Source organism: Bombus impatiens, unplaced genomic scaffold, assembly GCF_000188095.3.
Source record: "Bombus impatiens unplaced genomic scaffold, BIMP_2.2 scf_0131, whole genome shotgun sequence".
Classification (NCBI taxonomy): Eukaryota; Metazoa; Arthropoda; class Insecta; order Hymenoptera; family Apidae; genus Bombus; species Bombus impatiens.
Window position 1 is genome coordinate 27,558 of NT_176550.1, and position 23,182 is coordinate 50,739.

The 23,182-nt window shown below is 35.4% G+C and overlaps 1 protein-coding gene across 5 annotated transcripts in view; it reads left to right on the forward strand.

Moving 5' to 3' along the window:
- The window catches only part of LOC100743777, a 39,241-nt gene that overhangs the window by 12,709 nt on the left and 3,350 nt on the right, over positions 1-23,182 (forward strand). For 2 of the 5 annotated variants that reach the window (XM_003486713.4, XM_024365195.2), the window contains exons 2-11: positions 14,903-15,008; positions 15,127-15,352; positions 15,977-16,465; positions 17,906-18,818; positions 19,381-19,494; positions 20,374-20,772; positions 21,341-21,687; positions 21,790-22,305; positions 22,736-22,848; positions 22,944-23,151. In XM_003486713.4, the coding sequence (XP_003486761.1) occupies positions 14,918-15,008; positions 15,127-15,352; positions 15,977-16,465; positions 17,906-18,818; positions 19,381-19,494; positions 20,374-20,772; positions 21,341-21,687; positions 21,790-22,305; positions 22,736-22,848; positions 22,944-23,151 (3,416 nt within the window). In that variant the 5' untranslated portion in view covers positions 14,903-14,917. Of the gene's footprint in view, positions 1-3,746; positions 3,923-7,908; positions 7,913-9,217; positions 9,326-14,896; positions 15,009-15,126; positions 15,353-15,976; positions 16,466-17,905; positions 18,819-19,380; positions 19,495-20,373; positions 20,773-21,340; positions 21,688-21,789; positions 22,306-22,735; positions 22,849-22,943; positions 23,152-23,182 lie in introns of those variants that run through there. The other 3 variants (XM_033318940.1, XM_012381361.3, XM_024365196.2) reach the window with 3 other exon arrangements.

A 23,182-nucleotide genomic window follows, 5' to 3' on the forward strand; every position in this document is an offset into this window, starting at 1 on the left:
AGTTGCAGTTATTCAGAGGGCCTTGATTAATGCATGCGCGACAATTCTTTCCGCCCGAGGGTCGTGATTACAGTTGACAAATGTGCTGATTAATTAATAAGAATTTTTTTCAAGTCCGTTTTCCTGCACGACATGTTCGTTATCGATCCGATAGATCAAAAATAGAAATAATTTCTTTGTAACGTTAGCGTACATGAAACGCGAATGATTTGAGATATTTTCTTTGAAAGGAAGAAAGAAGAATTTTTATTAATTATTCTCTTTAATAACGTAATATTCGTTGTTACTTATAATTGCGTTTCGCATGTTTCACAATTCGTTTATTCCATCGCTGTTCAATTTTTCATCCTTGTTATTAAAATAAAGGTGTAAATAAATTGGTAATTTATTTAAAAAAGACATAGTTGCCTCTATTAAAAATTTTTCTACCTGACGATTAATAATCAAATTTTGTAACTATCTGCGATTTACGGAAATTTTCGACTAAAGCTGTTCATTGATCGAATAGTCTTCATTTGATTTCTGAACATAGGATACATGAAAGTTTCTGATTCTTTTCAGTCTTCGAGACTTAATATGCTGAAAGAAGTAACGTGATCGGAATTTATTATTGTTTTGAATTCTTGTGCTTCCCTTTTCGTCGACATGTTGCTAAAGAGTTTCGTACGGTGGAATGCAATAACATATTAAGTCAATCGCTGTTTCCTTTTGTGTCGAAATTCCACTCAAACATATCCTCCTCGTATATTCTACGATGTATTGCAGTTTAAGTTACAGAATCGTTTACTGTCTTATAAATACTAAAAAGAATGTTTCAAATTAAATATATGCACATACAAATTCTCTGATCTATTAAGAAGAAGCGCAAAGTTTTCCAGTAAGATCTTCGACACTTCTACACTTTTTCTGAAATAGAAAATCAGAAGGACTTGTAAAAGTAGAATTTCAACATTGAATACCTAAATAACTTCGCTGTCGGTTCACAAAGAACGAATGAAACTTTGATAGCGCAGACTAAATATCGAACGCGAGCAAGTTCGGACTAATGCGTTTCAATGCTTGTTGGATACGATGAAATTGTCGATTCGTTAAAAAGTCGTTTATGCATTTATAGAAAATTTAAAGTTGCAAAAATGTAGAAATATCCAAGGTGGGATAATATAATGAATGAGACAACTGAATTTCATTTCCTTATTTATATTCAGAAACATCAGAATTTGCATAAATATTCGCGATCCATTTACGTATTTCGATTCAACATTCTGAAATGTTTGTCGTATTGCAAATCGCATTCATAAGCGCTCACTGCCTTCTAGCGTTGGTGCGTCAGAGGAAAAAGAACGCATGGCGAAAGGGGGTTAATAATAAAAAGGTTAATAAAGGTATACTAATAATTTACCGAAAAATGAGATAAAGACGTTAGTAATAGTGCAAAAACATCAATTTTATCTCATCTTTATTCGCGTTATCTGTTCGTGCCGCTGGCCCAGATCAATAAATCGAAACGCAACGTGTTCCCCTGCGAACACTTATCTGTGGATACAACAGGCGCGTGCACGTTTCAGACGTCTGAGAACACTTGGGACAAAAAGAGACACGTCTGAAACGATATTGTTTCTTTAGTCACGAATAATTTGGAAAGCAGGTTTCTTTCGGTGCAAAATGTTATTACAAGGAATTACTGTTACCCTGGACTCAAGAATTTTAATTATAACTTGTTCGAATGGAAGATTTTTCAATTTAGTTAATATCTAATTATTTATATTTAAATTATATTGATATTTCATTTACTTAATATCTTTAAATTTAAGTCTTCCAGTTCAGTGAATTGTAATTCAAATGTCTGAATCCATCGTATCAACAACAGTTTCCAATAATTTAATTACCAAAGTTTATCGATTACCGAAATTCATATTACTAAAGTTTATCGACCACGAAATTCATGAAATGACTTTAACAGCTTCAACAAACAAAATAACGAATATTGACTTATTAGGAAAAATACATACTTTGAAATTCTCAGATCTTAACAACCACGCATCACATCTTTAGGTATTTGTTTTTGTTCCTTTCGCAAAAAATAAATACATATTAATGTACAACATGGCAAGAATTCTCCTAGCTTTTCTTTGTGCTGTATGTTGATATATTTTTTGCCGAAAAATTTCGCGATCGAACGTCGACAATTCCAGAACGTGAACTTTCATGGCTATCAAAATCACGTCTCTCGCAAACACCGGTGGTCAACGGTAAAAAGGTGTTAATTTATGTTTAAATATCGTACGATTTCAAATGCATCCACAAAAACTTGTTTATCGGCTTTGTGGTGTAAAAAACTTGAGAGACGATTACGTCGATCTTCTCTAGAGCCAAAACGTTGATTGCTATTCGAGAAACAGGCGAGAGAATATGTCGAGACAGACGGACAAGGCCTTCGACTGTTTTTCACGATCATCGGCCAAGATTTTCGAGTGACCCCATTACTCGCACGGTCTTTTCAGATTCACGGAAGAGGGCAAGGATAATTGGTCAACGAGTACACGAGCAACTCTGTATCTACTAGAATTTACTAAATCAAATCTAGTAAATGAAATATATATAATATATATAATATAATATGTATAAGTCGTTTTTTAAATCCTTTCACATTCACGGAAATTAAGCCTTTTTTTAGCTTGAACTGTTGCTTTTAAATAACAACAGTATTTCGTTGAATATTAAAAAAATATTAAACATATGAGAATGTAAGAAGTTTTAAATAATTCCAATTGGCATAATATCGAACGTTCAGTGCCACAATATGAATTATAAACGCTATAAACAAGTTATAAACATTGGCTGTCAATTTTTTAAGGAACACACATTAAATATGTGCACGATATTCCTGGTTATTATCGCTGAAATGGATATGTACTATCGGGCAATTAAATCGAACATTAGTTACGTTAAGGCATCGTTATTATAAAAATATAAATATTCGCTTTTCATTTTCGGTAAGAACCTAGTATTATTTCAAATTTTTCATATTTTTTCGATTAGAATTGGAACATGAAATACGAGAAAGATGAGAATATGCAAAACACAGGCAACAAATATCCTAGAAAATCAATGAGAAAGAGAAGCTGAATGTGAATGTTTTCGCATAAATTGAGTTTTTATTTATTACATTCGAAAAAGAAACGTTAAAGTATTTCTAAAATTTTTATCTACATACGCGCGTATATAGATAGTGTTTGCATCTTTATCTATACTTTACAAAATATCATAGAAAACCCTAATATTAAATAATAATTTTATTAAACTGTAACTTTAAACTTTAACTAAACTCAAACTTTATTAAACAAGATACTCTTCGTTGCATATCTCTAAAATTTCTATAGAAAAATTACAAATTGACCATCTTGATCTCCTAGTTCCAATACTAAAACAATAACCCCATGAATTAAACTCTGTATTAAATAATAATAGACTGTCTCTCTCCCCCTCCACCTCCGTTTCGAAATCAACGAATTGCACTGTGATTTTCGCAATCCAAATTGGTGCTTCACCTCCCAGGTAATTTCAGTAACAGACCTTCGTCATTATCACCGTCTGTGAATAAAAAGCCGGCCGTTTACTTGACTTTGTGTCGCCTGTCGGAGTCGAATCGATTTATCGGTCTTAACCTTGGCCATTCGACGTCGCGTTCTCGCGTAGAGAGGATAGGAGAGCTGGTAGCGCGTGATCGCGAGAAATGCCGGGATTATTGACAGTGTTCTCGTGTCGTTTAGTCGAAAACTGACTAAGCAAATTTGTGCGCGCGTGTATTTACTGGTACCGGCATCGGGTTCTGGGTCGAATCGATTGACGTAAATCGGGTCAGTTGTAATTGACAGAACGCAAGTTTAGTGATAGAAACGTAATGGATTTATGAGGTATCTATGTAAGTAGGATAATCATAGGAGAGATGGAACTTGTCGTTAAACAACATTTCTCTTTGCTTAAATATTTTAAAAGTACGTACATAATGAATATCACAATTCGTTCAGCGAACTATCTTTTTTAGGACGTATAGTTGTTATGATAACATGTAATAATATCTTTCTAAACAGCTGTGGAAATAAGTAAATAAAAAAAATATCGGATCGTCGTCTATCTTTCCTTTTTGCTGTACGATAATTTTCATTGAAGTTACGTTGTTTTGTTAAATCGGTTTCTCTCCGTGATATGATTAGGATTACAATTTATCTCTTGAGAACAGCGTAACTATGTATCTCTTCAAGCAATAGAATAGCAATATGTAATTCTCGCAACTGCGCAAGCAAATTATTTCTTATTCCCGTCGGAAATTAAAATACCAAAATTTTCTAAAAATTACGTAATATAAATATGAATAATGAGGTATTCGTAAAAGTATAGTTTAAAAATTCGTAAGAAGCTTGTAAAAATATGGTCCGAAGTTCACAAAAATTTTGAAGAAGTATAATATAAAATTCGCTGTCGATTACAGACGCACCAACAAAGGCAACACATCGCGCATTTGACAGATGGTCTGAGAAATACTTATCTGGTTCCTCTCCCAATTATAGTCCCTACATTATGTACATACGTGTGGTCGATCATCGATCAAACATGTGCCCATTGCCTCTCTTCATTGAGAAATCGCCGGGACTATTTTCAGGCAGCCCGTGCCGCTATTTATCGTTATCGATTAGCGTACACATACACGTACTTATACCGGGCTGTTAAAGCAAACAAGTGTCATTATGACGTCAATCAACGGCAAGTAACAACGACGGTGGAGCTGTTTCGTGCGTACTTTCATGGATATGATTAAATGTTTATCTATATAACACGAAAATACGCACATGTGCAAGTATTATGCATTTAGGAATAATTGCGTGTCATTACGATGAATTTTAACAACGTGCATGAGTTTGATCTTATGAGGTATTGTTGCTCGATAATGGTAAACTGTATCCGGTTCGTTGACTTCCCTTCGTTCATTGATCGTAAGTAGATTATAAAACGCTTGTTACTGTTCGATCCTATCGATCGTCATACGGTTTTCGATCTTGATTGTATTTAATTGTTACTTGAAAAAAATCCACTTGACAGTAAAGAATTGATTCTTCTTAATATATATTCATGTATTCGTTGGTTAATTTATTATCTGATTAATCATTGCAAAATTACGTAAATTAAATAGTGCTCGAGGAGAGCTTTCTTCTTATATGATAATAACATACGTACAATATATGATGTCGCTTTGTTGATATTTCATAACTATTCTCCTTTCACATCTGCTTTGTCACTTATGCCATCTGTTATGTTCTATGAGATTTTGTCATTGAATCTCTAACTTTTTTTTTAAGAAGCTTGTTCCATTTATCCGTATGTAGGAGAAATTTGACCTGTCGCTGCAAGAACTTCAATGTGTTTATTACTAAAAGGTATTAAACGTACTAAAAGGGGCCATGTGTTGCGGATTCGGTGATCCCAATACCGTATCATTCATCGTTCAATTTGTAGCAGGCCCTCGAGGGGTTTTCCCGGGGCGGGAAACTACTTCTTGCTAACGGCCTCCCTCGACGACGAGAGCAGTCATCCGTCTATCTGTTCGCTAATTAATTATTATTTATTATACTCGACTACACGCAGAGATAGAGATTTACGTAGCTTGAGTCCCGAAGCTGGTAAAATATTTCAAGTAGATTCCGACGAACGACAACGATCCATCTGGAAAGGCCATTCTATGATTTCCATAGTTCATCATGCGAGTAATGCGCAATCACTAACCGTGACGCATGCCAACTCGCATCGATGACTCGGTAATAGGATTAGCAATTGAATCGACAGACGCTTGTTTTCATGGAAGAGATTGCCATTATCGTGCCATCGTGTCCATGTCAATATCAGTGAGCGCCAACAACAAAGATCGAAGCGGTTCTCCAAAAACGTTTTCGACATTAGCCCCGATAGAAACGCTCGGCAGCTACTCACAATCAGAATCGCATTTGTGACGAGAATGTTGATGCACGAAAATAATTTCGTCATCGCGTATATTAATTGCTCACGTTGTTTATCAGTTGTAATAAATACGAGCGAGGCGTTGCATTTCCGTTAGGAAAAACATTGATAAGAAGGTTGTCTTGTTTTCACTTTCCTCTCCCTTGGCCTCTCGCGTCTCTTTATCAAACCGTTCAACTGATTCCATACACGGTATTTGATGAATGACGTCATCGCGCGATTAGTTTCCGCAGTAGCTTTCGAAACTTCTGTTTTTCGTTGGAGTACATATGTACGTATTTAAAATTCGTAGGCTGGGCAGATAAAATGCGGAAGAATGATTATTTTAGCTCAATATACGAATGATAGATACTGTTTATATTCTACGTTTATTCTACTTTTCTATTCTATCAAGAGGGATTTTTAATCTTAAATAGAATTTGTCAATTTTCTATTTCTTAAAGAAACTGGGATACAATTCGTTTAGAGCGTAGATGTATTATTCGTGTTCTTGTTTTTATGCAGTGTTAAAATACTGCGTGTGTAACACGTTAAAACGCCGACGAAATTATCGAATTATACCATTTTGGGGGTATTTTTAATAGATTAAGGATTTAATAGATTAATTAAGTTGATTAAGTTTCCTGAACAATCTACGTAATTGACAGAATCGGTCTGATATTCTTTGAAGAACAAGATGTATCGTGTATTTCGTCTAACTAAATATATGTCTTACATCAATGATACAACGATTTTGTTCAATTTAAAAATCATAATTGGCAAAATAACGTGAGGAGACGTCAATGAATAACGCATTACGTTCTTGAGAAAATTCAATGAAAGTTGCAGATGATGTACATACGTATAAAGAGAAGTCACTCAATATTCATAAAGTAAATGAAAAACGTTTCATTGCTAGAGATGTTTTTCATCGCTAAACGGAATAACAACATGATTTACGCGTTAACTACATCCAAGACACTTGAATTTTAAATTAAATTACTATTAGTTCCCGAATTGTAACTGTAATACGATGTCCCTGAAGCCAGGCTTAATAACTATTTTTATTAAGTTAAATATGCTATTTGTAATTTAATTTCTCTTTCGGAAATTATGTTATAAAGAAAAATTTAATCTTTCCTTGCTAGATATAATTTCCATATTGTAATAGTAACAACAATCGATTAAGAATATTTTTAATATCACATATTATTTAAATAAATAAATAATATAATATAATATAATAATATAACACGTCAAAGAATTTATATATCCAAAAGGATTTCTATGAAAAAAAAGAACAAAAACGAAGAGGTCTGGACTGATTTATTCACCAGATCTACTATAGGAACCGGTCATCGTTTCAATTTTGCTTTGCCTATCAAACCGAAATTTGTCAAACAGTGAGATCATGTTCAGTCCAACATATATGTTAGCCACCTGTGAATTCATTCGCATGCATTAGAATTTCTTTTTTACATGGATGTGCTTTTCTATGTTATCAGCGTGGCAACAAGGCTAAACGAACGCTCTAGTCGATTGTTGACGTCGCACCATCAAAAAGTAGAAGGTCAACAGTTCAGAATCCCCCCACGTTTCTCGAGGCTTTCCGTGAAATTTCTCAGCTCCGCGATAAACATTCAGCGTGATTTATTGCGTTATAACAGTTTTTCAGTTGATGTTTCTTGATACAATACTAGGGGTGACGTGCACGACGTTTCTGGGAACAGCTAAACTCGTAAAATGCACGAGTCTCGATGACACGGATGTACGTTAAAAGTTCCGCTATTTGTTGGAGTTGTTTTTAGAGCTTGAGAAATTCATGGTTGTCGAAAACAATCCTATTTAATATTCTCTTCTTTTCTCTCGGCTTTTATCTTTCTCTCGGTATTTTTCGTCGATTTATAGCGAAACACGAAGAAGAGTGAAATGCTGTTTCCATCTTTTTTCTCCTTTCGTTCCCTCTTCCGCACGTTCAATTAACTCTACATATCGCGCGGTTGTATACTAATCTTAATGAACGCATTTATCTATTTGTTTGCGTACGTATTTACGTATCCTCGCACGACCAGTGGCGTCAAAGAATCTTCTCTTTTTATTCGAGATTTTACTGTAGGAGTAAATGAGTCGCAATTTACAACTCCAGAATTGAAATATACGATTGTCTTTCTCCCGTTTTGATTTCTATGTGGCGTTTCTCTTAATATCGGTTTACGAGGCTTCTACTATTTTTACGTCGGAAAATTTAATGGTCTTTCAACGCTACATAGACAGCTAAAATTAAAGTAAAACTAAAATTAAAGTAAAGTAAGTTTAAGTAAAAGGCAACATTAATTTTGTCAGAAGTACCTATATAGTTTCAATAGTAAAAACTGAAGAAAAATTTCTAACTAAACGAAATTAAAACACTGATCGATCGAGAATACGATATGTTTACTCGTGTAAAACGGTGTTGGCTCTTTAACATTTACAAAAGTATTGGATTCTGTGATATTTCGTGGAACTATGCTGTAATAGGGATTAGAGAAAAGGAGGCAAACAGTATCTTCAGATACTGTTTTATTAATTTTCTACTAATACCTCTTGCACCATTCCACAACCAACGAAATTTGCCAAAACGTTATACTATATTTTATAAAACATGGCGGTAAATTTTACCCTATGAGAAACGAGAAAAGCAAAAGGAAATAACCCCCGGAAACCGTAATATTTCCCTCCAATTTTCTTCTCTAAGACAAAATTCTGAATTTCCTTGTGTTGCGGCGCAGTATGGTCCGTGCGACGTCCTTCACTGTCTAACCGTCAAAGGCCCACGCACTGTTATACAGACCCTTAATAAACCTAAGGAACGACCACAAATAGAATTCTTTTAACAGAATTTTTAATCCTGCAAGTATATTCGGTTTATGGCTGGTCTTTAGGATAGTCCCTAGGTTTATTAATCGTTCTTAAAAATCACGGAGAAAGCAGGTAGCTATCTAACGTGAAAAGCGAGTATTTACTTAACGAGAAAAGCTGGCTTTTCCCATGAACAAGGACACCCATGAGCCACGTTGGTAGGAGGCTTCCTCCTCCTCATTCATTAACGTTGGCTATAACTAATGGGCATCGCGGATCGTCATCCTCACGAAAAGTGTGAACAACGAATCCGCGTGCTTAGTTCAAAAGGCATACCTATACCGAGCTTTCCTCCGTGATAACACGAGAACGAACTTCATTTGTTCCACAGTAATATTCGAGTAACAGTCAAAGCTCGTCAGTGACAGTTAAAACCAGTTCGAGGAGCAGAAGGAGTCAGAAGTCAAGTCAGCACAGTCGCCAAGTCGAAGACAGTCAATCGAGTAAAAATCATTCATCACAGCCGCCACCTTGTAGTACGAATATTATCAATTCTATATAATATTATCAATGTTATCAATTCTTCTTGAGTCTCGTCCAAGTATTCAATTCCGCAACCAAACGGAGTTCGTTTGCCTCTCATTCCTACTCGTTCGTTTAATAGGAAAATCTAGAGCAAATGTTATTATGTTTACCTTCGATATATATCATGAATCGTGGAACATAAACGATACTACGTATCCGAGTGGCTTATTCCTTTCAGCTATTTTACGCTACATCACGCATCGAGAATACGACGTACAAGGGGGTTGGTTAACGGGACAAAGTATAAAGAAATTAATCGAATTATTTCCATCGTTCGATTAGTCTCTCATAATGTTTTATTCATCGATCGGGTCATAGATCGGGTCCGGATTAATTCTCCCAAGGCAGTAAATTGCGGGCAAGGTTCGCTACGTGCGAAACGTCGTCTCCTGCGTCATTTATCGCCCACTTTGAAATGCCGCGTCGATACGCTGGTATTTTCCTTCTTCATTGCTTCATAATAGGCTACAAGAGTGACGTAACGATGATGAAAATATCTGCGCTAGTTCCGATAAATTGTGGTATCGTTGTCAAGTACATATATACGCGGTTCAGTCTAGTTATCGAGGGTGTATAAGTCATTCTGGATGGTGAAATTCTGATGACTAACGTGGCAAATCATTGAACGTGCTAAATCTCCAAAGAAGTATGTATACTATTTTCATTTCTAGTGCATGTTACCTGGCCATGTAAATGGTGGCACGTATAGTGCGGTATAGCGAATCTTTATTACTACTTTTTTAAAAACTTTAATACTACTTTTGTTTCTGAAATAAATTATGAAAAATATATATCGATCGACTAATAGAGCTAGTTATATCTTGAATCATAATTTCCAAGATATTTTGATAAGAAGGTATACCAATTTCGTTTTGAAGCAAACCATTCTAAATTAGATATAGTAAATACGTGCACGAAATAAATATGGTGGTGCACTTGGTTGATCGATGCAGAGAATATTTGGATGTCGTGAATCGTAATTTTCAAAATTCTTCCCATTTCAATGAAGAAATATATTAAATATCTTCGTTTTTTAATTAAATTACATGAAATGCAAATTTTGTATGGTATCACTCGATCAATTATGGATAATATAACGAATCGCATCGCCGAGTGTCGTGAAGAATAATTGTCATGGAATCTCGATGAAGAAGCATGGTACTGCTTTAGTTCTTGGAATAATATACAGGAAATATAAATTTTTACAATATTTGATATACTAGAATAGTCTAGCGGATTGTTGGGTACTCTGAATCACAACTTTGGAAGGATTTCTATGAAGGAACTAGTTTTGAATGCAAATTACTCGAAATATAAATGATGACGTTCCTCGATTATTTACTAAAACGATTCGTTGGATGTGTTGAATTATAATTTTCAGATTTCAACAAAAAAGGATAATACTTTTATTTTTAGGGTAAATTACAGAAAATTTGAATAATGATGTCACTCGACCGATTAGCATAACATCATTGGGAGTCCTGAATCATAATTTCCAAAGAATTTCTGCGAAGGAGCATGGCATAAATTATTAAAGATGTAAATGGAAAGCTCGATATTCTGTTTTAGCTGATACTAAATGCATTCATCTTGTCCCTGAGGTCTTATTTTTTGATTGCCTTTTGTCAATTAATAGCAGCTCGCACTATTGTGGGGTTCTCAGGTTTCTCTGAACAAGGTGAAATTGTTTTACGTCACGCACAATTCAGGGTCTCGTTTACTAATAATAACTGAAAATCGATAAACGTACGCAGTTAAAACTAGGATAGAAGGACAGAAATACCCGATGTAGTTGCATATGATTTATTATCGTAGATCGGTAGATGTGTGCAATTAGTATTGTACGTGAATTGCTTCTATGCAATAAAAGAAACCAGAAGCACATTGCAAATTATTCATGTAATTAATAGTAAACATGATCCAGCTTGATTTATCGATTCTAAGATTTACGAGGATTATTCACTGAGTCGTGTAGGTTATACAAACGAGTACGAATTATTTTTACAATCGCGTACTGATATTTAATCTCGAGTATTTTATTGATTAATCTAATGGACGATATCGAAGGAAGATCCGCCAATATTCCTTCGTCGATCGAACATTTCGTATATTTGAATTCTATAGTTGGCTTATGGTTGAGCGATTTTCAAAAAAAGTTAACGAGTATAAATATTTGTACGAACACTGTAAGCGTTTAGGCCATTGACGAATTTGCCTATTTCAACAAATATGTATTCGTTTATTCACCACGCGAATCATTTGATCATCTGGATGAAACCGTAGTTGCATGATGCACAAAGTAGAAGAACCAGCGTCGTCTCTGCTCGTGAATTGACTGTACTACGACACATTGAATATTTAAATATTGTATTAACAATTTGCAAAGTCTAACGTCAGCCAAGAGTCGCTGAAAAATTCCTACTTCTTCTAATTTGCCGAAGTTCGTACCGAGTCTTAAAGACACATGTATTTAATTCACTCTTATCCGTTTCAGATAGATCTTATCCTTAACCCAATTATACTGTTTAATATTTTGATAAAATCATCGTTTGAAGTGATCTTAATTTAATTAGTTGTAAAGGCAGAAGCTGTTATAGAGCTTTTTATAAAGTTTCGCTCTAATTCTATGTAAAAATCGATGTGTTCTTTTTATGTACAATGTTTATTTATACAAATATGAGAAAACGAGTGACTTGGAATGTAATATGCGACAAAGTTCTATACATGGTAATTTTTTTCAGTACTATACTAAATGTGGCAGTAGAGTCGATGGTTCAGTAGTGTATTTAAGAAATAATTAACCTATTCAGATAAAATTATCCTATTCGCTACACAGAGATCTAGATCTTGAACTTGTAAGAGAACATATTTGGCTGAGGAACGTGTCGAATAAAAGTCCAAAGGCAATTGAAGAATAATCTATAAAAGAAAGATTGGGAAAATGCCAAGAATTCCACATAAAATACAAAAAAAAAAGAATTCTACAGTACATGTTTCAAATTCTTGTCTTTAGAACATACGTAACTGACGATAGCGTTAACAAATATGAAAGCAAGTATAATAATTGGATATCAATTTTATACATTAAAAGTATCACCGATAAATAAATTGTGCACCAAAAGAATTGTACAGAAGAAAAGAATTTTTCAGATATCTACGAACCAATCTGATAGATCCACGATCGTTGATATCTTAAAGACGACGACGAATTCCGTCGAATCAAACCTGCGCTTACTCAATACACAAATCAATCAATAATCAACGATCAGCGATCAATACTCGAACGGAGCTATAACTCGTTGTGTTCCAGGAACAGCTACATTTCACCGAACAGTTTCAACAACTGTATCGCTTGAACAACAAGTTAGTCACGGAACATGGTTTTCCACGGAAAGCTATGCAGTCGACCTAGTTCTTCGAAGAAGTTCGAATCGAAAATAAAAGTGACCGAGGTGGAAATCAAGAATGGCGTGTGACGATCAGAAGAAGAAGAAACGGCGCAGTTCATTCGCCCACGAGTTGAAAAGTCAAAGCGCCCGAGCGATGGCTAAGAATAGCACGTGGCGATCATTGCTTCTTGTCACCTTCGTCGATGTCTTGGCGACGCAACACGCGCGTTTCTGCTAAGCTCATCATTGTAAACAAACGCGCTCACAAAAGAGTCCGAAGGTCCGAAGGTTTCTAATAGCGAAGGACGCTTATCTTTACTATTCCAGATTATACACGCAATAGTTAATTTCTGTGAAGTGAACTATAAAGTTTGTTATAAGCAGAGTTCACTAAAATTTCCTATTCGTATTCGATATTATAATTAATTGCGATGATTCAATTCTACATTTATGAACAGTCGACTATTTAAGTAACTCGAAGAAGTATTGGGAAATGATCAAAACCTCCAAGAATTAATATTTTATCCGGAACGTTAGACGATATTACAACAACGAGCTCGTAAATTTAGTATTAAATTGAATCTTTTCTTATTTATATATGTCGTGTCTTTCGATCACTATTTTTGTCAATTTCAGCGTTCGTATTATTACTCGATAGGATTTGAAAAACTGTGGAAGAGAATCCAATGTATTTTAATTACTATAACTTGCTATATTAAGCCTTGCAAACACCTTTAGCAAATTTTTCCTATGTATATAATACATCGTAACTTTGCATGAATACAGAATTCCGATAGATTAAATGTTGCTGTGATACGTTAGATGAATTGACACAACATGAAGTCAGCAGGTGTCTTAATACTTATGAACGGGAGTTTGTTCTTCGGTTGACGTAGGATCACTGCCACTGTACGTCGTTGCTATTTATACTCAAGCCGTTGCATTGTTAACTGGACTGTAACCTACGAGACTCAGTCTGAATCTTATTATATCCTACTAGAGAACGTCCATTGAATCGTGGAATGTGCGTCATACTTTGTCAAATTCTTATCTACCTTGGTATGGCAGATGCTTTTGTCGTTGTCCTACTTAAGTTTGATTAGGACATTTAATTTATTTTGTTATATTTGGGCATACATATATATCATGTATTAATAAATATCCATGTGCAAAACCGAAAAATCAATACAATTCTATTACATGTATACATGTATATGTGTATTTTTTGGTTATGGAAATGCACATTTATGGCTTTAGGTTGACTTCGATTACATTTCTTGATATCAAATATACGTGATTTGAATGGAATATGTTAGCGGTGTCGCATTTCCGAGACGATGCGACGGCAGATAGCTCACTGATATTTAGTCTTACTATAATTTATGACTAGATTGCGGATTTTCATGCATTTATGATGCAAAAACGCACACATTGCATATAATATGCAGAAGTACATAAAATATCCAGAGTAGAGTATCTACTATGACATTTGATAAATGAAACGAATTTTTATTCAAATTATATTTCTTTAGTTATGTTCATAGAAACAGAAATACATAAAATTCTGCGGCGTATTTATGGCTGGGCGGAGAGCTCGACACGATGATTGAGTGAATGTTCGGAAAGTCCATAGTCGATGACTGTTTTTGGTAACCGGACTGCGAGAAACGCCACTACACTTACTCAAGAATCATCGATAAGGAGCAATTTAGCTAGAGAGACTTTTGTATTGACGCGATTTGTCTTTAATATATGCGTGTATACGTACGTATGTGCCGATGGTAAAAGCTTTAGGTGTTAGGAAGTCTCCGAATCTTTGGTTATACGTATATTTATTACGGAAAGACTGTCTTGAACAACATCGAACTCCTACAAAAATAAAACGATTACGAAGAAACGGATGTTTCATAGTGAATAAAATCAATTTTCCCGATAATTGATTATTTCTATCTTTCAAATATTATTTTGTGGAATTGAAAGCTTTCCTAGATAGTCGAGGAAACATAAAAAATTCGTCAAAAGAGAATGTAAAATAAGTAATAAAATTTTGCGAAGCTCGGTATAAGTGTTTAAAATAACAATGGATTATTCGTTTGTTACAGGAAGAGAAAATCACAATGTTGAGGATTGGATCTCTACTGACCATGCTGGTCTTCATGACCGTCATGAAGATCGTCGTCTCGAATCGTTGTTTGGTAACGCGCGAAGGTAAATTTTAGCCTAAACGTTTCGTCTGACCACTTACGAACCTTTTCTCCTTGGTCGCGCTTCACGACCGACTTATAACCGCTATAAGAAATTAATTAGAGGATTACTATTTTGACAGAAGTCAATCCAAAGAGATTGATTCACATGGATGGACAACCATTGAATCTTAACTTCGAAGTGTCTGAAAGAGTCACCCACAGGTTGGCCACCATAATCATGAAAATTTTCTTGACCGAGGTGCTTGGCTATTCGGGAGTGTCTATCTTTGAAGTGGAAGACAAATTCATGCCGAACGACACTTTCGATAGATTGTCTGGCGATATAACGTTCAATAATCCGGAACAGTAAGATATACTGTTTACTCTTGTACTATAGATACTTATCTTTAAAACGAAGATTTATTTACAATTAAACTACAATTTTATGTTATTTTAAATTAATATTTACAATTAAATTAAATAATAAATTAAAGCTCGTTAGAACGGAAAATATTTCCTACAATACGTATATATGAATATAATACGTTCATAAAAGATTTCAAGAAGTTGACATATCTGTGATTCTTCGGGTTTCCATCGTGTGTTTGATAGGTGCACTTTGGTTCGACTTTTCGAGGACATTGCAGTATAATCTTTCAACTTCGCTAAAAGTTTCTTCCTTCAGGAGATTCCATATCGCTTCTTCAGTTTCGCTGACACTGTTTCTTCCCTGAAGAAGTGAACTGAAACGGTCATGAAACGTCAGAACAAAGAGCAATTATCAAAAAATTATCGATCGAAAACCGAAGAACCACTACATATGTCATCTGATAAATATAGAGAAAGTTTAAAATTTGAGATAAGTGTTCGAATGTTTTCACGAGCAACTATAATTTTACAAGGAAATTTCAAGAGATTCGAATTCCAATCCCAAGAGAGGTTCAAAGAGAAACAGCCTGACATTGACAAATCATTAATTTCTTCGAACAGAGTTCCAATGGTGAACATGGAGGTCTGGATTCCTACACATCTGGACACGATGTCGCTGCAAAATTCACTCGACGTGAAGGAATGCGGATCCATTGCTCCGCCGGGTCATTTCGGTTGGTTCGTTCCCGTTGCGTTATCGAGACCTGGCGACAGTTGGATAATCTTCACTAAACGTGAAACAGCTGCACGTTTCGATGTGGACGAGTTCACGTTGGACAACATTCGAAATTTCACTATAAATCCAGCCACCAAGGCTGACTACTGCCAGCAATCGTTTTGTCAAGATGGATTGTACATTCCCGAGTGGTGTCAGGGGAAACCATGCGCTCTATTATTGACTAGTTACGGCAACATTACTGACTTTGTCAAGGATCACATCGACCAGTTGAAGTTATACGTCAAAGTGGCCTGGGTGGGGCCGAACTTGAAATACGTGACTGAAACTTTGACCAAGGAGCTGTTGCTTATACGAAATTTAACCCATGATAGGTATTTATTTGACACATTTCTCAATGAATGAACGTTGCGGCTGGTCTCAATCGGAACTTCTATTTTTACGGAGATGCAGGGTCGCGCAATAGTCTTGGACTATCGAACAGAAACGTTTTGTTTTTACGAATGATTGGAAGGGGCTTGATATTATTTTCAATTTGACATTACCTTAGAGATATAGATGAGTTATTATCTCGAGATGAATTTCATATAATTACTACTATTAATGATTTCTATTTTAATGCCGAATAACGTAATAAATTCCGTATCATTGGCCATTCTATTTTGGATATTATAAAAGCTTGATTTCGTTTTTAACTTTCTTTCCCCTTCTAATTGATATGATACATTTCAAGTGATCTCATACACGGTTTATCACACTTGAGTTAGCTTGAATCAGTGATCTATTTATTGTAACGTTTCTAACGTTAATAAGTGAGAAATAATAGAGAGGTGGTATGCAAATCTTTATTACCATATAATACTGCCTAGAAACATTTTCTAAAAGTATACTTAATTTCTATTATAACGTTGATGACCTGAGACCATTGCGTAACACTGTATCCGAAGCACAACACAGGTATTTTGCATAAGATTTTGCGTTTTACGACTAACGATGAGGAAAAGATATAGTATAAATACAATTTCGTAAATGTTTTATTGAAAAGTTGCAACAAAAATACGAAATAATATCGAATTGATCTTTTATCCGAAATAAATGTTAAACGAACATTAACAACGATGAACAAATCGAGAAAGATTAATTTTTTAGCCTCAAGATCGTCAGATGTCGAGCTTTTTATTTGCGGTTTTACTGTAAATTAAAAACTTTATCAGACAAGAATATACATGTATGTATTGTATATATAAAAACGTGTAATACTTTCAAGGCGAATCAGTCATACATATTCGTTTGTACAATTCGTACAATGCGTTTTTACGCTTTATCGAATGAAAAATCATACTTTCTTAACTAAACGATTATCGGTTTTCATTCGTACAAGATTTCTTTTTTTTACTTTTGCTCGTGCCGAGACGATTGCGGCAAAAAAAACTTGTAACACCTTGAATTTCCATAATTCTTTCACGATATGCGGTGTTCGTGTATATTTAATTTCCTACACAAGGAAAATTACATCGAGCCCGTTTCGTTATCGTTGTCGAACGAAACGCTCGGCTGATCGAAAATTCGTGTTTACTCGAGGTCAATATTATTTCCGCGATGACCGTGTCGCGCAATAAACGTCGCCTCAAAATAGAATCAGACGCCGAAAACATTTTGTACGCGCAAATATTTTACGTTTCTTTTATTATCGACCAGCCGTTGTAGACATCGTCGTCCTGCTTTTATTTGATCGTCTCGAAAAACACGCGTCTCCATTTTACGTCTTGTTTCGTATTTGATCGCGTACAAGAAGGCGTATTCTCATTTTTCAGGTCTCTGGTCTTTTTGCATTGGACGCCAAGCAGCGTGGTACCAAACGAGAGAGACTTTGTCACTGTCGAATTCGGCCGTTGTGGCACGACGAAATTAGAAATCGAATGCAAATACGAATCCAACAGGTTAACCAAGCTAGTCTGGAGCAAACTTGAGTACGCCGCGAAATTGGCATTCGAAGCGATTAGTCACGCGAAATTCACACGGGAAATGTACGAAGATCTGATTTATCGACACAATAATTTTTCTGGAACCGTCCACGAAGAACAAATCGCGTGTGACTGGTTGAAGGACAATCTGAATTATACTCTCAAAGAATGGATGCCGAATACCGCCGACAAAAATATTCTATACGTTGGTGGGATATTTCCTATGAACGAAGCCTTCTATTCAGGGAAATCGATATTAATCGCAGCCAGAATGGCGAAGGAGGCGATCAATATGAACAATACGGTCCTTACAAATTATGATCTTAAAATGTTAGCTAGCGATGGTCAATGTAAGTCGGATATGGTAATGAGATCGTTCATCGATTACATAGTGCTCAATCAGTATGATAAGTTGATTGGTGTCTTGGGGCCCGCTTGTTCGGAAACGGTCGAACCTTTGGTTGGTGTCTCGAAGCATTACAGAACAGCGATCATCAGTTATAGCGCCGAAGGATCGAGCTTTAACGATCGTACCAAATATCCTTACTTCTTTCGGACTATCGGCGAGAACAAGCAGTATAAGCACGTTTATTTGCAACTGTTGAAGAAACTGGGCTGGAAGAGAGTAGCTTCGTTGACGGAGGATGGACAGAAGTATACGGAGTATATATCTTATATGCAAGATATACTTAGGGACAATGGAATTGCGTTTGTGGCGAATGCAAAGTTTCCAAGGGAACGAGAGGCAGTTGTGATGACTAAGGTAATAACCATTCTTTTCTTTTTCAATTTAGAATCCTTCAATCACGAAGGTTGTCGCTATATCCCTATAGAATATAGTATTTGATTATTTACACAATTAAGTACACATTTTGACGAATAAACCGCAGTGATATGGTATACGGTAAAGGATTAGACGTATAGAACTTATGGAAAATAACTGTGCATGCATATTCATATGCTATTATGATAATGATGAGTAAAATTATCTATTCGTGCGATTAAGATAGAAGGTTAGCCTTAGAGGACATTGAGCAACACTTGTAAATTTATTGAGACGATAATTTTTTTTGTCTTTTGTCCTTGGTTTTCTTATCGAAAACGAATTTTAATAAGCATCGATGACATTAATGATGAACAGAATAGCAAAAATTTAATGGCTGAACGTTAGTAAAGTTATAATCTAGTTTTTATCATTCGCTGGAAATATTCGAGGAGAGGATTTTAGTTTTTTTAAAGATAAAAATCATTAATTAGTATATTGTTTATATGATAGACAACAAATTAAGTTTGATAGAGTTATTAAGAATGTTATCATTTCGCAGTATTTGCAAGATCTGAAGCAGAAGAAGGCAAAGATCATCATCGCCGATGTTTATGATCAAGTGGCCAGACAAGTAATGTGCGAAGCGTACAGATTAGAGATGACAGCTGTTCAGGTAATTTTATGAAAAGCCATAACTAAAACTTGTTTGACATAATTTTAAAATATTTGACATACATTCGATTAGTTTCATATACACTTTATGCTGTAAAGTAGTTTCTAGTTCGTCGTACATTTATCGTTAGTTTTGTAGATATGTATTTTCGTTCCTTCTATCTGACTTTGTTTATTGAAACAGCGTTTTGATAATAGTAGCATAAAGTTAACGCAAGAATTTTATCAAAATCGCATACACACAAATTCGACAGTTTCTTTATGATAATAATTAATCACGAAAAATAGCCATTCTAAATACATACACGTATTTCATGTCTGTAATTGGTTCGTCGTCAATCTCTATGCATAGCAAATAGACAGATTTCAAGCCCAACCTATTGAACAATTTGTACTATCATGAAATATCGTAATGTAAATCGCGCAACGACAACGATTTTACCGTTAAAGCCGATTATAGAAAACGACAATTTCAATGAATTGACGCGTTATATCTAATACAATTGTTGTTCCGTCACTCTCCTTAAGCTCTTTTCTATCAGTCACAAACTTTATCTTTTATTTTACTTGTGTGGCCGTGACACGTGTCATTTTATACAATTTCCAAATTCCATGTTTTTTCCTATTCTCGTTTTGGATGTCTGGGAAAACGATCAAATCATATCAAATTTCTAGAAATTTTTCAATCTAAATATACGGTCTAAATTATTGCAAGCTACGGCATCTTCGAAATAGAAAACAATCCATCGAAATCGACTCGTTTCATTTTATAAAATATTCAAAGGCGACAATATCTCGCCCTCTGAGTGTCTATGAAAAAGATCGAATCACCAAAAAAATCTCAATTCCATAATTTTAACTCGATATTTTGGGATTGAAGGGTTACGTATGGTTTTTGCCTCTTTGGCTTCGACCAGAATGGTACGATACGGACCGATTCAATCAGGAGAACGAAGAACAAGTGCCTTGTACCTCGGCACAAATGTTTAAAGCGATAAACGGCTATCTTGGTCTCTCTCATGCATATTTTGCCCCTGACGATGAAATTATGCAGGAAGGAATAACGGTGCGCCAATGGCGCGATAATTACGAGAAGTCTTGTTTTAATCAAGAACAACCACCATCGAATTATGCTGGTTTCGCATACGATGCCATGTGGACGTACGCTTACGCAATGGATCGGCTTCTCCGCGAAAATCAAAGTTACGTTTTTGACCTCCATAGCGAGCAGACTATCAATCGGATGACGGATATCATCGGTGAAACGGATTTCTATGGGGTACGTAGAAAATAATTGTAATATTTATAACAAATAGTTGTAAATAATTGTAACAGTTGAGAGTACATATTGAGAGTTCATATTGCTAATTTTTCAAATATAACAGTACCCGCATTTAGGAAGTATTACTTTTTCATGCGTCGTCTCATTTAGAATCGAATCAGCTGAAATTAATTTTCGGCTTTATCAGGTTTTCGTTGCGACCCTAAAGTACAATTTTGCAACGGCGAGAACAGAGATTTAAAGAGAAAATGAAAGAAAATATTTGCCGAGTAATAATGTTAGCGAATTGACAAATCGTAATTTTACAGTATTTTCTGTTACACAAAACAGGGAAATAAACTGGCGCGTAATTTGCAAAATTGCCTTGCATTATGTCTGTTCTTGTATTACTAATTCTGTTACTATTATGCAAAAGATGCCGATAATCCATATCTTCCGTAGAATTCCACTAATAATAACTATACAAGAATGTCCTGGCAATATTTCAATCACAAAAGTATTATTTTCTTCATATATTATATGAGAAAATTTATTACCATTAGTTTACTATTAAATTACCGTTTAGGTGTCTGGAAGAATCAAATTCTTCGGTGGTCCTTCGAGATACTCTGTTATCAATATCGTTCAGTTCGTCAATAACAAAACTAATCTGGTCGGTAACTTCTATCCTAACGTATCGGAGACAAAGCACGAAGTCGTGGGTGGTACATTGGACTTAAACGTGTCAGCTTTGATTTGGTTATCAAATAGTATGCCAGATGATGGCTCGGAACCACCTCAACGATGCGTCATCGCGGGCTTTGCAGATTTCGTGAACGTATCGTGTGAAGTCGCGTTTGTGATCGTCAATTTCCTTGGATTTGGTTTACTGGGGATACTGGTGATCATTGGTTTCATTGTCATCAAGAGAAAGTGAGCAATCAACAAATTTCACATATTATAATATATTATAATATACGTAATCTAGACTGTGAATTTTTATGCATCCATTTATCCTAATCTCCTTCTTAACAGGTACGAAAAGAAAGTGCGTCTACACGAAAAATACATCCAGTCTCTAGGTCTAGACTTTGCTCACGCGGACACGTCCGACTTAGATAAATGGGAGATACCTCGGGACAGGGTGGTTATCAATCGAAAATTGGGCGAGGGTGCATTTGGAACGGTTTATGGTGGTGAGGCGTTATTCCCAGAAAAAGGCTGGCTGGCCGTTGCTGTGAAAACTCTAAAACTCGGAAGCTCTACCGAAGAGAAGTTAGACTTCCTCAGCGAGGTGGAAGTAATGAAAAGATTCGAGCATAAGAACATAATCAAACTGTTGGGCGTATGCATTAAGAGTGAGCCGGTTTTAACCGTTATGGAGTTCATGCTTTATGGCGATCTAAAGACGTATCTTCTCGCCAGAAGACATCTCGTGAACGATCAGAATTACGAAGACTCGGATGAGATTTCTAATAAAAAACTAACTGCGATGGCACTGGACGTGGGTAGGGCTCTCAGTTATTTGGCTCAATTGAAGTATGTTCACAGGTACGTTGAAAACTTTAATTTTCTAAGATAAACGATTAAAATAAGCAAAATATCATCTACTAAAAATTGTAAACAGTCTTAATAACTGGGTAATATATGAAACGGTCGACTTTGTTGTATCAACTTTCTAAATCTCTCTTTTTGATAAACATTTTTGATGTATCATTTCAAGTTTCAGAATTACTTCTTTCATATATCTTCTTTCTATCTTTTTTAATATTCACTTATATAAACGCATACCTTTTTCAAATTTGCGCTACTAACAACTAATGATTTTATATTCACAAGGCACGCATACTTAGTGAAAATAAAATGTAATGATCGTGTATCGTGTGCAAACACTTCGATTTATCGTGGCTGTCGGAGAGTGCAATTATCAACGCGATAATTATCCTTGCTTTGATGTCACGGGTTAATTTTACTTTTTCAGAGACATTGCCTCTCGTAATTGCCTGGTAAATGCTCAACGCATCGTCAAACTTGGCGACTTCGGAATGACGAGACCTATGTACGAGAACGACTATTACAAATTTAATCGAAGAGGTATAACTATATCGATTTTATTATAATCTACCAAAAAAATTCACTGGCTTCGATTTCGCGAATGCTGATTAACAAACGAACGATTCTCGTTTTAGGCATGCTGCCAGTAAGATGGATGGCACCAGAGTCCCTGGGCCTTGGAATCTTCACTCCATCTTCGGACGTTTGGTCCTATGGCGTCCTTCTTTACGAAATCATCACGTTTGGTAGCTTCCCCTTCCAAGGGATGAGCAACAACGAGGTACTCACTCACGTCAAGAATGGGAATTCGTTGAGAGTTCCGAAAGGAGTCAAATTACAATTGTAAGATCAATCTATTCATCCTTTAGTCGCA